Raw genomic sequence first — 16250 nt, 5'->3', positions numbered from 1 at the left:
ATAAAAAATTCCCTAACGATTTCCGAAATGGATTGTTCCATGTGTTTAGCTCCAACCACCATTCCGCGGTCTAAGTCTGTTAATTCCCGTCGTGTGGCCATAATAACATCGATTATCTTTTCACATTAAACATGTGAGTACAAATGACTGCTCCGCCAGTGCAGTGTCGTTTTATACCTCGTGTGTCACCACCATAGGTATATGTGCATATCGCTATCCATGACTTTTGTCACATCAATGGAAAACGCGTAACTTAAAGTGAAACTTGAGTTTCTGACGGCTTATAAAAAGTTCAATTATTTATTGGAATTCAGCTGGGTGACATCTTCAACAACTGCATTTATTTCGACAGGATACACCCCATCATTTTCAAGCCTCAAATCCGACGATGGAGCGCTGTGCAAGGTAATTTAAACAGCCGGTAGGCAGGACTACTCAGACCAACGATCAAAATAAGGCGTATGCATAATAATCCCTTTAATAATGACCAGTCTGTTGAACGATTAAAGTACCCAGTCGTAAAGTCGCCTTATAAAAAGGGAGAAAGGGAAAATGTAGACAATTTTAGACCTATTTCTATGTCAACTGTGTTTGCAAAAGTTATTGAAAAGGCTGTGTATGTAAGGATAATTGATAATTTTATATCACATAATTTGCTATCAAATGTACAGTTCGGCTTCAGAAGTCATTTAACAAATGAAAATGCTATATTCTCTTTTCTCTGTCAGGTACAGGATGAATTAAACAAAAGGTTCTGAATGTTAGGCATATTTTTTGATTTAATTAAGGTATTTCATTGTGTAGGTCACAAAATGTTTCTCCAGAAGCTGGACAATTACAGAAAACAGCGAGTAGCTCACAATTGGTTCATCTCTTACTTTAACAACAGACAGTCATTGTTCATAGTGTTGAGAATGACTGTCATTAGATGAGTGGGGGTCAAATGGGGTGTGCCCCATGGATCAGTGTTGGGGCCACACTTGTTCCTCATTTATATAAATGATATGCCCTCTAGTATTACAGGTAATTCTAAGATATTTCTGTTTGGTGATGACACCGTAGTAAAGGATGTTGTGTACAACATTGGCTCTGTTTCAAATAGTGCAGTTTATGACATAAGTTCATGGCTCGTAGAAAAAAAAAACGAAAGTTAAATCACAGTAATACTCAGTTTTTACAGTTTATGACACAATTCAACAAAACCCGACGTTTTAATTTCACAGAATATGATTAGTGAAACAGAAAATTTGAAATTTCTAGGTGTTCAGCTAGATAGTAAACTACCATTCGAACGGTATATAAAGTAAGTGATCATTCGACAGGAAAATTAGTCTACTTTCCTTATTTTCATTCGCTTATGACATTTAGTATTATATTCTAGGGTAACTCTTCCCTTTATAAACGGATATATTTGGCTCAGAAACGGGCTGTTCGGGCAATTACTGGTGTAAATTCGCGAACCTCTTGTCGATCGCTGTCTGGGTAGTTTGACTTTGCCCCCTCAATATATACAGGATGGGCCATTGATCGTGACTGGGCCAAATATCTCACGAAATTAGCGTCAAACGAAAAAACTACAAAGAACGAAACTTGTCTGCCTTGAAGGGGGAAACCAGATAAAATGTTCAAACGTACCTACGTTCTGTATTTTAATTTTAAAAAACCTACCTGTTACCAAATGTTCGTCTAACATTGTGAGCCATGTGTTTGTGACTATAACAGCACCATCTATCACAAAACGAAAAATGTGGTCCAATAAAAACATTCACATTTCTTTACGTACTACACGAGTATGTGATAAAAAAATGGGGTTCCTATTTAAAAAAAAAACGCAGTTTGACATATGGCAGCGACATCTAGTCGGTCAAACATAGTGCCATCTGGTTTCCCCCTTCAAGCTAGAGGAGTTGCGTTCTTTGTAGTTTTTGCGTTTGATGCTTATTTCGTGAGACATTTGGCCCGGTCACTATCAATGGACCACGCTGTGTATTCTTTACTGTCGTTTCTTGTTAACAATATCAGATTATTCCCAAGAATTAGCAGCTTTCACTCAATTAATCTTCATTTGGACCGCACTTCCTTAACCCATGTGCAGAGATCTGCAGTATACTGCTGCATCCATTTTCAGCAAGCTACCACAAGAATTCAAAAAATCTTAGAAGTAGTAGACGCGCTTTCAAATCGAAACTGAAGAGTTTCGTCATGGGTCACCCCTTCTAATCTTTTGAGGAGTTCGTTGAAAAATTAAGTTGATTCTTATGTTATATTGTTGGTTGCGTTTAGTTTAATTGATGGGCTGACGTTTTTTGGGTTCATAAACATTTAGTTTATCTGTTATTACTTTTATATTGTAATTTCATGTACTGACACGTTCCATGAACTTGGAGATTTGCTCGTCAATTGGTCCTATGGAACTAGACATGTAAATAAAAAAAAAACGCACACTCGATATAAACGACAAATTTTCTTACACGCACTGTCTCATTACATGGCTGCCATGAAAATGACAGATGCTCACCTTTTGAAATATTGGCGGTTGTTGAATGCATTACCTGCCTATATTATTATAAGTTGTTTCAACAATTAATTTTATGTTGGACGACTGCTACGGAACACCCGACCAATGATAGCAAAAGGAGGGCCGGACGTGTTAACTGCAGCGGAATCTGTACATCAAAGCTGTGAATGCAATCGAGAGCTCCTGCAAGTACGCTGTATGTCGAAGCTTGTTGTGAATTTGATTGTTGTGGGATTCCATGTGGTATGGCATCATGCCTGCAAGTCATCATTTGAGTGCTTAAGATTGCGGATGAGCAGTTGGACGGTCGAAACTGTGGCCACAGTTGTGGTTGTGTCCAAAAGTCTCATCTCGCGATTTTGAAAAAAAAAAAAAAAAGCCGCTGTAGGTGGAGATATATACAAACATACATACATAAAGATTTTTCTGGCAGCAAAGTTCACCCCTTACTTAACCGAGAATAGTGAAGATCAACCTTTCTTCTAGTGTTATGGCTATGCACTTCGCTGTTATCTTTGAATTTGGATGAATTATTAATAACAAATTTCAGAAGTGAATATACGTATTGGGAAGGCACTATGAATATCCCGAGTTCCTTAAGTAAATGTCAGCAAGGTGATCTTGGGTGGTCTGCAATTATTATTCTGATAAACACGCTTTTACACAATGAATACCTTTTCTCTTAATGATGAATGACCCCAAAATATGACGGCATATGAAAGTAGTGAATGAAAATAGGCATAGTAGGCTAATATACTGATGTGTGTATCATCAAAATTTTCAATATCCCACATAGCATAAGTAGCTTAACCTAACTGTTTCAGCAAACCATCGATGTGTTTCTTCCAATTCAATTTCTCATCAATGCACACACCCAGAAATTTTGAATATTCTGTCTCAGCAACAAACTTGTGTTCATAGACTGTATTTATCAATGGTATTATGCTGTTTGCTGCACAGAACAGTATATACTGTGTGTTTTCAAAATTTAGTGAGAGTTCATTTGCAGAGAACCACTTAACAATTTTCTTAAGGGCATTATTTACAATTTCCAGAGCTGATTCTTGTTTGTTGGGTATGGTTACTATACTTGTATCATTGGCAAAAAGAACTAGCTTTGCATCTTCATGAATTTAGAGTGGCAACTCATTAAGATATATCAAGAACAATAACAGACCCAAGACTGGGCCCTGTGGGAGACCATTCTTGATACCTCCCCAGTTAGAGGACAAAGCCGATTTTTGCAGAATATCTGTACTGTTAATTTCAACCTTCTGCATTATTCCTGTTAAAATGGATTTGTGCACTGTCCTATTCGTACCACAATACTTAAGCTTATCAAACTTGACAAATCACAAAATTTTCCCCATAGGTGATGTTACGTTCTTCAGTGCATTTGATATTTGATCAGTGAAAGCATATACGGCATTTTCTGTTGAATAGCGTTTCTGAAAACCAAATTGACATTTTGTTTTAATTATTTGTTTTAATTATTTTAAAGACATGTACAGAAATGTGCGTGTGACAATCCGTCTCTGACAATGATAGTATTCTGATTGACAAAAAAGCAAGGAGAAATAGGAACAGAAAAAATTACTACTCTACGAATTATAAAGAAATCAATTCTCACTGTCTAACTGTGAGTATTAAAATATCCTCTAACGTATCCGAACAACTCTTCTGCCATCCTTCTGTGCACAACAGACAACTTACCTCATCTTGACGCTGCACTGCGTGACCAGAAACATGCTAAAATATTTCAAAAAGCAATACTGCGATCCATGCAGAGTGTAATGCATGCACTAACTGCAACAATTATTGCCATACTTTTACATATAGAAATTGAATGATCAGGAGAGGTTTGGCCGACTAACCTTAAACGATGCAAAGAAAAGTGAAAGAAACCAATAAAAACTTTTAATTTACTATATTCAGAAAACTGATTATTTAAAAGCTGACAGACTTTATGCAGACTTTTAATTATTCCACAATGTCTATGCTCAATTTAACGTTTCTGGCCACAGCAAACATACGAGGGCTATTAAGAAAGTAGGGAACGTTTCCATCTGACGCCGCTGGTATGTGCGAGCTCAGCAGCTCAGTCGGCATCCTTCCACGACAGCGGGAACGTCTCTGCGCGTCTGGTTTTTAGATATTCGAATTTGAAATGTGCGCTGCAATCGAAAATCACGCCAGTTGTGAGGTGCGTTCTGTGATACGGTCTTTGTTGTCAAAAAACCTAAAACCTATAGAAATTTATCGTGAACTGTACGAAGTGTACGGAAACAACGTAATGAGTAAATGTTCCGTCTGGAAATGGTGCATTCGGTTTTGAAATGGCTGAACCAACGTTCATGATGAAGAGAAGAGTGGACGCCTGAGCATTGTGACTGACGATCTTGTCACTAAAGTTGATGAAACGATTCGTGAAAATCGTCGCTTCACAATAATGGAGCTTTCGCTTTCTTTTCCACAAGTTTCACAGACTTTGTTGTTTGAAACGGTCACTCAGAAGCTAGGCTACCACAAATTTTGTGCACGATGGGTGTTCAAAATGCTTACAGAGCACCGTGAAGAACAGCGAATGGGGGCAATGTTGACATTTCTGGAGGCCTACCACAAACATGGTGATTCACTACTGGATCGAATCGTAACTGGTGACAAGACTTGGATGAAACACGTCAATTTCGAGACAGAACTACAGTTCATGGAGTAGGGGCATACAAAGTTCCCCCAATATCCAAGAAAATGTTTGCAAACGTTGTTGATGTTGATGGCGACAGTGTTTTGGGATATGCAAGATGTGCTTCTTATTGATTTTCTCGAACGTGGAGCCACCGTAAACTCTGCCCACTACTCAAATGGTTCAAATGGCTCTGAGCACTATCCGACTTAACTTCTGAGGCCATCAGTCGCCTAGAACTTAGAACTAATTAAACCTAACTAACTTAAGGACATCACACACATCCATGCCCGAGGCAGAATTCGAACCTGCGACTGGAGCGGTCGCTCGGCTCCAGACTGTAGCGCCTAGAACCGTTCGGCCATGCCCACTACTGTCAAACTTTGCACAGCCTTACACGAGCAGTTCAAAACAAATGGTTACGAAAGCTTTGCACGACAATTCCCAACCTCACATGGCAAACTGCACTGAAGAACTCTATAATTCATTCAAACGGGAACTTTTCCCTCATCCACCCTACCGCCTCGATCTTGCATCAAGCGATTTCCACTTGTTTCCCAAGATGAAGAACTGGCTTTGATGATGACACGGAACTCCGGGCGGGTGTGACTCACTGGCTCAAGTCTCAGGTCTTTCAAAGCTTGTGCACCGCTATGATAAGTGCCTCAAAGTGTTTGGTGACTATGTGGAAAAGTAGTATTTTAGCTGCTCTTTCAGATGTATATGATAAAATGTATTTCTTGTACTTAGTTCCTTTTTAATTCCATGACGTGCCCTACTTTCTGAATAGCCCTCGTACGAATATTGCTCTGAGTGTATGCGTGCATAAATCTGACAACATCCATCCAGTGTGCAAGCAATCAACAACCACATGCAGGAAAAAGGAAAATTTCCAAAACATCTTCAATTAATACCAAAGTCTCCTCTGGTGCTACTAGCACAGTCACGGCAGGCTGCGACTTCTCATGCTGGGTGGCTTCTCTGCACCGCACCCTGAATCCGACTATTTCCGATTCACCTTAACAACTGCTAACTCACAACTATTCACAATAATAATATCTCAGAGTTTGTGTATGCACACAGCAGAATCATAGACATCCAACTTTCAGGGTAAAGCAGATTTTTTAAATGAGGAAGAGTCAATATCAGAGGTGGAATTGCAAAAATTGTTCAAATGGCTCTGTGCACTATGGGACTTAACATCTGAGTTCATCAGTCCCCTAGAACTATTTAAACCTAACTAACCTAAGGACATCATACATATACATGCCAAAGGCAGGATTCGAACCTGCGACCATAGCAGACTCGTGGGTCCAGACTGAAGAGCCTAGAACTGTTCGGCCACATGAGCCGGCATGGAATTACAGTTAGAGCCATAAGTCCAAGCCATTCCTGCTTGTCTCACAGTGTGCGACAGCCAGTGACAGGGGTGATCACGGGGATTTGGCTGACCTGAATCCGTGACTTTGGCTATGCTGACCATTTAGTTACAAAGAAAGGATCTCGCTAGTCGGCTCTTACCCACATCTGTAGGGACAACTCCCTGCAATGCCTTCTGGTTGTCTGAGTAGTGAACTAACCAGTATGCTGGTTGAGCAGGAACTGAAGTGGGCATGTTCGTTGCGTGTATTCTTCAGTTCTCAAGTGGAAATTTGAGAAGATTCAATATGGTGAGTGTTTGTGCTGGACGATTTTTCCCCCATATAAATTGATCAGTTGATGGCTGGGCATTAGTGGTGACACTCTCTCTGGTCTCTGAGCATCTGGTATGACTGGCGAGTTGTCCCCTACAGTGGACAGACGGCACACACTTTGTGATTGTGAGTGTGACTTGTTTCGCCAGATATGTTTGGTGGGAAGATTGTGGTGGAGGAGGTTGTTTGTCTTTTCAAACGTCGGTGTATAGAAGACCTCAGATATATTTAGCACTACAATCTATTTGTGTCAGAAATTTAATTACTTGATCTGCAAAATACATGTACATGATTCTCAAACGTTTTATTACGAATAAGAACCGCCCTAAGGTGGTGGTGAGTGTTTTAGACAATCGATCTGACTTGCACTTTCCAGAGTTTTTTCGTTACCGTGTTTCCTCTAAATTGTTAAAGAATTAATTTGGTAGGATAGTGGAAGCCGACTGGAGTGGCCGAGTGGTTCTAGGCACTTCAGTCTGGAACCGCTCGACCGCTACAGTGGTAGGTCGAATCCTGCCTTGGGCATGGATGTGTGTGATGTCCTTAGGTTAGTTAAGTTTAAGTAGTTCTAAGTTCTAGGGGACTGATGACCTCCACTGTTAAGTCCCATAGTGCTCAGAGCAAGTTGAACCATTTGATAGTGGAAATGGACATTTTCGCGCCGGTTTTGATATCACAATTGTCATGTCATAAGAATGGGCTATTTTCCCTGCCCAAATAAAGACAACCATAGGTCAAAATTTCCCACCAATTTAATTAATATTTAAATAAATGAACAATTTACGACCCATCTGGTGTCATGAAATCCTCCCTTTCTGGTAGCTCAGCACAGACTGAATCTTTTTCCCGCCAGTTTCGTGATAGGGAGGGGAGGGGGTGAATTTGAAAGGGTAGGGAAGGAACCCTCTCTCCTGCAGACTGATTAAATGAAGAATACACAAATTGAATTGAAGAATATTATATTATGTCATTAGACACTGGTTTGTATTTCATGTCACGAGATGCTTCCACACCAACACCTCAGCAGAGTCTTTTTCTCGCCAGTTTCCAGAACGGGCACAGAGAGCGGGAAAGTGTGGGAGAGGACATGTGAAGAATTTCCCAGGAGGGGGAAAAATGGCTGTGAATTGAGGAAGGGTGGCAAAAAAAGTGTCCCTTTTCCCCAGAGGGGGGGGGAGGAGGAGGGGGAGGTGGGGGGTTTCTCAGAAGGATAGGTTATCCCCAAGGGGTCATAAATCAACCCCAGGAGTCATAATTACCATAACTATAGATAAAATGGAGAGGGAGGGGCATAATTTGAATGTATACTTGCCCCTGAATTTATGCAACCCACCTGAACAAAATACACTAGGATTGGTTTTTCCCCACTACTTGCAACAATCATCTGAAGGCCCTAGGACGGAGGAGGGAGTGTTTGATCCAGAAATGATTTCATGGCATCCTGTGGACGATATCGTCATTCTAAAAGGCGCAACGGATCACCACAAGTATGCATCCATCCTTGGGAAGCATATACACTCCTACATAGAATTTGGTTTTTCCTCTGCAGGGTGGTATGATCTGGCAGCGCAATACAACGAGTCACACATCTTGCATTACGCATGGTTCTAAGAGCACCAGGGCGAGTTTACTGCACTCCCTTGACCACGAAACTCCCTGTATTTAAACCCAGCCATGAATCTGTGGAATCATCTAACTGGAGCTGTTTGCACCATGGACCCTGAACCGAGAAACTGACCACACCACTGGAGTCGGCATGGTTCCACATCCCTCTTGGTACATTCCAGAATCTCATTGACTCTCATCCTACATGTCTGAAAATGGTCTGCGCTGTAGAATGCTTTTGACTGATGGTCACATTAATGTGGTTCTACAGAGTATGAGGCACAAACTCAGACCTTCTCCATTTTCTGCAAGGACAGCCAAATGGAAATTAAATAGATGGGAAGAAAGTAAGTAAACTGTTTATTATTTTAAAAGTAATCGCCATAAGTAATACCTTTTTCCCACTCTGAGACAAGGTGGTTACTGTCTTCATGGAAAAAGTTTGCAATTGTCTATGGAACTGTGACAGTACCCAGGTGTGCATCTTTTCACCTGAAGGAAATTGATGCCCAATAATATCTTTTGTCACAGTTCCAAAAATATTGAAATTGTAGGAGGAGGGATAGGAACTACACTAGTGGCCATTAAAATTGCTACTACAAGAAGAAATGCAGATGATAAATGGGTATTCATTGGAAAAATATATTATACTAGAACTGACATGTGATTACATCTTCACGCAATTTGGATGCATAGATCCTGAGAAATCAGTACCCAGAACAACCACCTCTGGCCATAATAACGGCCTGGATACGTCTTGGCATTGAGTCAGACCTTGGATGGGGTGTACAGGTACAGCTGCCCATGCAGCTTCAACATGATACCACAGTTGATCAAGACTAGTAACTGATGTAGTGTGACAAGCCAGTTGCTCGGCCACCATTGGAGAATGTGCTAGCCAGAGCAGCAGTCGAACGTTTCCTATATCCAGAAAGGCCCGTACAGGACCTGCAACATTCTGTCGTGCATTATCCTGCTGAAGTGTAGGGTTTCACAGGGATCGAGTGAAGGGTAGAGCCACGGGTCGTAACACATCTGAAATGTTCAAAGTGCCATCAATGCGAGCAACAGGTGTCCGAGACGCGTAGCCAATGGCACCCCACACCGTCACGCCAGGTGATACCCCATATGGCGATGACGAATACACGCTTCCAATGTACGTTCACTGCGATGTCGCCAAACATGGATGTGACCTTCATGATGCTATAAACAGGACAAGGATTCATCCGAAAAAATGACGTTTTGCCATTCATGCACCCACGTTCGTCGTTGAGTACATTATCGCAGGCGCCCCTGTTTGTGATGTAGCGTCAAGGGTAACTGCAGCTGTAGTCTCCGAGCTGATAGTCCATGCTGCTGAAAACGTCATCGAGCTGCTCGTGCAGATCGTTGTTGTCTTGCAGATGTCCCCATCTGTTTACTCAGGGATCGAGACGTAGCTGCACGATCCGTTACAGCAATGTGGATAAGATGCCTGTCATCTCAAGTGCTAGGAATACGAGGCCGTTGGGATCCAGCACGGCGTTCTGTATTACTGCCCTGAAACCACCGATTCCATATTGTGCTAACAGTCATTGGATCTCGACCAGTGCGAGCAGCAATGTTGCGATACAATAAACCAGAATCGTGATAGTCTACCATCCGACCTTCATCAAAGTTGGAAACGTGATGGTACGTAGTTCTCCTCCTTACATAATTTTGAGTTCGCTAACCGGAACGTTTTCTGTTGAGGGGTGTTTCGGTTGTGGGGTATTCATGTAATCGACACTCGACGGTACATGTTGCTGAGTAGAGGCCTCACTGCTGACCAGTGGCCCCGCGCCACATTAAACTGCTGCTTAAAATGTCGGTGTGTGGTGCGTGGCGTGTTGCAGGTGACGTTCTTCATGTCGCGCTTCTCGCAGTGGCAGTGGGCGGCGTGCGTGCCCTCCGCCTGTAACGCCAGCGACGCCCGCCAGATGGTGCTGGCGGCGCTGCGGCCCCGGCTCCACCCGCGGTTGCAGCTCGGCGTCAGGATGGATGAGGAGGACTGCAGCAGCGGAGAAGCTCTGCCCTGGGACCTGCCCGCCGTTGCGGCTCTGTGCGTGTCTCACCCCACCTCTCAAGCAGGCGCCCATTGCGCATTCCGTTTCCGCGGCTGCGATGTCTGAGAGGGTGAATCAACATAGCCCCCCCCCCCCCCCCCCCTGGTTTTCTCCTTCCTCTCCATCCCCAGCCCACTGCCGCACCTCTATCACTGTATCCCTCCCTCTCTGCACCTCCACAAACTTCATCTCCTTCATCAGGGCAATTTCCAGCACCTCCCCCTTCCAGAAGTTGAACTTCGCCGTGACATCTAACCTGGCCTTGTTCCCTCCTCCCCAGGGCCCCTCTTTTCCTCTCCCCTCCTCCTCCCTGAGCGGATTTTCCTCCTCTCCCCCCCTGAGTCCCTGCACCCCATCCTCACTCTTTCCCTCCCACATCCTTCCCTCCCCAGCCCTCTTTGGCGCGCCCCCCACCCGTCTCCCCCCTCTCTTCTTCTCCCCCTCTCTTCCCCTCCCTCCCTTCTTCCCTTCTCCCTTATCTCCTTGCTCCTGGCAGATCCTCCGTTTTGCAAATCAGTGTGCTACTTCAGTGTTGTGTTTGGTACTGTTCTCCTGTGCGTAAAGAGCTGTGATTTTAGTTGTGTGCTGGACTTGTATATAGTGTTACTGTCATTGTTCGTTATGTGCTACGCTGTCCATTTATACTTTTATGCTGAAGCCATACTTTGCCTTATGTTCTTATAACTGTTCCAGTGTGTGGCTTTTGTGCTCAATACTTTTAAGGTTTTTGTGTTCATTTTACAGTCGCTCCCTTTTCGTCTGTTCTCATCCATTATGTTCCCCCTTTTTATATTTTTGTCAGTTATATTTTCTCCTGTGTTATTTTAAATGTCTTTTGTTGCATCACTATTGTCTTTTGGCTGAAGAGCAGCGCATATGCTGCTGCCAGCCCACCCCGATGGGGAATTGATATTCACCAAAGAAAAAAAAATCGACTTAGTCTAGTTTTGTGGAGAATAACGATGACCGACACTACTTCATCAGATGACACAGCCGCTTGTCGGGGCCGTTTCTACCATTGGGCAAGACAAGCAGCTAACTAGGGTGCATTATTTTAGTGGTGGCAAAGCTTGGGAAAAATTAATTTCAAAGCAGAGTGCGGAAAAATTGAGCAAATGAAGAGAAAAAATGGAAAAGACGAAAAATTAAATCACTGAATTGTTTTCAAAAGCATACAGAACAGTCACTTACAAAGTCTTCACCTACTTTGATGAAAGTAAACACATTGTCTCTACCTACTTCAAAACTAATGGAGCCGCTATTGAGTATGAAACCGAAACAAACATGTCCTTAATGAAATTGTCACTCTGCAGCGCAATGTGCAATTATATGAACTTCCTGGCTGATTAATACTGTGTCCTGGAGCGGGATCCGAACTCGGGACCTTTACCTTTCGGAGGAAAGTGCTCCACCAACAGAGCTACCCAAGCATGACTCAGGACCCGTCCTAACGCCTTTCATTCCGCCAGTACTTTGTCTCCTAACCTCCAAGCTGTGAAGTAGAAGTAGAGCTTCTGCAAAGTTTGGGAGGTAGGAGACGAGGTACTGGCAGAATTAAAGGTGTGAGGAGAGGTCGTGAGTCGTGCTTGGGTAGCTCAGTTGGTAGGGCACTTGTCTGCGAAAGGCAAAAGGTCCCAAGTTCGGGTCTCCGTCCGGCACACAGTTTTAATCTGCCAGGAAGTTTCAAACATGTCCTTGACTCGTCTCTGTAGAGTACTGGAATGGCGTACTTGCGGTGGCTTGCGACTTGGTAACATATCTCCCTCAGTCCCTGTTTTTGTTTTTGTCTCTGCAGATCATTTGTCAAGCGCCAGTTGTACTGAATGGTTCTGCTGATGTGTTTAGTTCTTCTGTTATTTTTAAATTAAAGGAAAAATTCATTTGCACAAAAAAATGATTCCACACCTTTTTAGTTCATTTTCTAATTAAATAAAATTAGTAAACGATGCCAGATTTGGTTGCATTTGTATATTCGATTGAGTTCTATTTTAAAACGTTCCGCACTTACTTTCTATTTCAATTACTTTCTGAGATTTCAAAAAATGAGGACAAAAATTTAGCCATTGAGGACATTTGTTGTCTTCAACCTGATTTAAATGAATCGAGGACCAAGTGTGAAAACTGAGGACTGTTTCCAGAAAAGCGTAATGGTTGAAAGTATAATAGGAGATTTGCATTCTCGTACTGTTGGATGTTGTCTGTGGTGGAGGGGGAGGGTGGATGTCGAGGAAACCGATGGTAGCAAAAAAAGATGGGGTGTCATTTTTCAATTCTCGCCTAGGACGGCAAAACACTTAGCAACGGCCTGGCAACTTTCGTGGCTTGCATAGTCATGTGGAACCCACGCAGATACGAAAAGGCCACGAAGGTGCAGTGCGCATAGGCTGAATGCTCTTCTGTACGCTTTGCGCTGCTCTATGACGTAGCTAACAGACATGTTTTCAAGCTAACAGACGTGTTTCCTTAAGGGAAGTTTGCAGAGTCTACGCTGTCAATGTTAAATAAGCCAGGTTTACTTACCTTTATCTTAGCAGCCAACGAAGATAACAATTAGAAATTTTTAAAGCTAACTTATACATGTTATTTATGTCTACTGGAACAAAATTAACAGATAAAAACCGAAAGAACCAGATATATAATTTTTTAAAGATAAGCTATTTTTTACAATGAATATTTTTACATTGAGGCCCCTAGATTCATACCTGCTCAGGTCACTACTATGGTTGCGCTTCAGTAGGTATATGACATTAGAACAGGTCACAAAATTTCATGTAGCTCTCCTAAGTAATTTTTGATGTACACGTACATAAAATGTAAAAAAAGAGTCGTTGTGATACAATCACATTTAAAGTTTAAAACTATAAAAACTCACTCATAGTTTTAAATTTAGGGTTGAAATGACCTAGCAGCAGTCAGCATCATCTTTGTCACCCTTCATCTCCAAAACCTTCTTATTTCTGGTTGACCTTGCTTCTTTGGTGTTGAATTTGGTTGCAAGCTTTACCCTACCAAGTCTCGTGTGATAATTTCAACCCCTTTACAGTATGACAGCCTGGCGTGATGTTAAAGAGGACTAGAACTCTTATTTTTAGCATTTTTCTTCATTTAAATGTTAATATAGCATCACTAATTCCTCATTTCAGTGTATTTAATCTTGCAAACACAGTTTTCGAAGCTTGTATCAGATATGTTATTCTAGGTCTCATTGAAATTACGGGTCCACACATGTAGACACCTTCAAGGGTGATGTGGGTGATCTAGGTCCCTATAAATTAGCTTGTTGGCTTCCATTCCTGAAACTTCACATCCCGGAATTTACACCTTGATTCAGGTCCAAGTGGGCAGTGTATCGGTTTTCTACCAGTTAAGAGTTTATGAAAGTACGAGGCCCAGACTGCTTCCTTCATACTTTCTTAAGCATTTCGGTTATCCCTGATGGCCATTCCATAAAGCTGCTGAAGCTGATCTGTTGTTTTATCAATCAGTCGACCCCTCAGTGGCTTGCCATCCGACAATGTGGTGGTGCAAAGAATTACGTTTTATTTTCTGAATCATGTGCCCATACTCTTTTTCACATGTCCAATACATTCTAGTTGCTTTATCTCCAGACTATCATATGGATATGTTTATACATTTAGAGGCTTTAGAATCATTTACTTTCCACCATATAAACACATGCACATCTGAAATTGCATGATTTCAGAGATTCACATAAATATTAGTAAAATTAAAATATTTCTAAATGTCATAGAAAGGTAATTTATATATCATTTCATGGAGGAAAGAGCGCATAATATTCAAGAATTTGTTTCGTAAAATCTCAAAAATTTCGATTCTTTGCCTGCAAACTCCTCTTTGCGCCCCCTAGACCGTCAATAATATTTCAAAATAATATTGCGCACAGTTATTGAAGTTCTCCCTAAGCTGCTCAATAGTATTGTCAATAATATTGTGCAGTAATACTGTGCTCGGAACGTTGACGATAAAGTCGTTGCTGTTGTGGTAATTGCTCTACTTCGGTGCAAGCAGGGAAAAATGTGAATCAAAAATTGGTGAAGCAGCATCAAAGATCACTCACGAAAAAACGTACTGAGAGAACTGAGGTTGAACGAAAAGAAATGTATCATAACTTCTTATGTGTTGATGTTCCAACATTAATACATTACTAGAGTAGTTTGCTCCATACATATATGTCCCCATACATAGGCACTTCCTCTGCCTCCATTCACCAACCTCCCTTGGAATCTGGAGTACGAAGTTTTATTCATTACTAAAAATTTCTATTGACTTCTAGAGGTGATTCCCCGTCCTTCGTGCCCATTCCCTGTGTTTTCTGAGCTACAAATCATATAATTCATTCCTAATATTTCTGTTTCTGTACTCATCTGCCGTAACATCTCACAATATTTCACAAGCTGCTACATGGTCACGAATGGAAGTGACCCGAAAATGTAGAATAAATTTCTTTTATTTCACCTCTGTGGTCACAAACTTGTAGGTCACGTCCTCAGACTACCGGTTGCAATCAGCAATGACTATCTTCAGATCAGTAGCAAAACATGGAGAAAAACAAATACATGGGCTCTAAAGTGCGTACCTTAACAGCTATAAACACTTGCTCAGTAGAGGAGATGTGTTTCACATTAGCGAAGATGAACGAATTGTCATAGCTCTTCAGGTATGCAATTTAGAGCCCACGGTTATTGGACCTTTTTTCTCGTTTTTGTCCACACTACCACCACTGAAAATTACCAGGCCTACACTCTTCGCAACACAAGAACCGGTACATGTATTCAACTGTCAGAGGTATCAGAACGGTTTTCGTTTATAGCTTTCGATTCGTTCGTTTCCGGTATAGGGATCCTTACTTCAAATTAATACATTGATCGTTCCACATCATCCTAGAAACTCTGTAACATCATCACGTAATCACCACGTGTATACGAACATTTACAGACGACCGCGCCTGTGACTTTGGCGCTCTGTACTCTCGTTGAATGACGTTTCCGGACATGGGTTCCTATTTAAAATACGATCTACTCACTCCCCTCTACAAGTCCTAGAAGTCTGTAACGGGAATTTCCGACCACCCTGTATAAGCGTTGCCGACCACAGCGCCGTATTCAGCCCGTTACATATCGCTGTATTTGAATACGCATCCTTACACCAGTTTCTTTGGCGCTTCAGTGTATAACTTTAATATCCCTGTTTGTAACTGTTCCACACTGCCTTGTATGAATACCATCTCAATCTCTTGCACCCTGTTTCCCAGGTAAGACTGGGTCGGCTCGTATGCTATTCCTCTTACACCAAATGCCTCTTGATTGTTTAGTAGAATCTTATGCTCAACTGTGTCAAAAACCTTAACAAGTCCAATAAAATACCTGCAACCGAGTAATTCTTGTCAAGCCCTACAATACCACTTTTTTGAACTTTGTAATTGGCGATATTATATTTCTTCTACTTCGGACATCAAACTGTGCTTCGTTAAAAATGTTGAATTTATTCATGTAACTCATTAATATATCTTTGAAGATTGATTAAATAATTCCTCTTCAAAAAGATGGTACTTGAAGTTCTTGACAAGAATCACTGGGTTGCAGGTATTTTATTGGACTTGTCAAGGTTTTTGACACAGTTGAGCATAAAATCCTACTAAACAATCG

General features: G+C 41.7%; 1 protein-coding gene across 1 annotated transcript in view; it reads left to right on the top strand.

Moving 5' to 3' along the window:
• LOC126273239 (O-acyltransferase like protein-like) overlaps positions 1-16250 on the top strand; it is a 245407-nt gene that overhangs the window by 90658 nt on the left and 138499 nt on the right. Inside the window, exon 3 of the mRNA XM_049976783.1 lies at positions 10375-10580. Within this exon, the coding sequence (XP_049832740.1) occupies positions 10375-10580 (206 nt within the window). The remainder of the gene's footprint in view (positions 1-10374; positions 10581-16250) is intronic.

This window comes from Schistocerca gregaria, chromosome 5 (genome assembly GCF_023897955.1).
Source record: "Schistocerca gregaria isolate iqSchGreg1 chromosome 5, iqSchGreg1.2, whole genome shotgun sequence".
NCBI lineage: Eukaryota > Metazoa > Arthropoda > Insecta > Orthoptera > Acrididae > Schistocerca > Schistocerca gregaria.
Note: the sequence above shows the minus strand (reverse complement) of the source record. Positions and strands in the feature narration are given on the sequence as shown.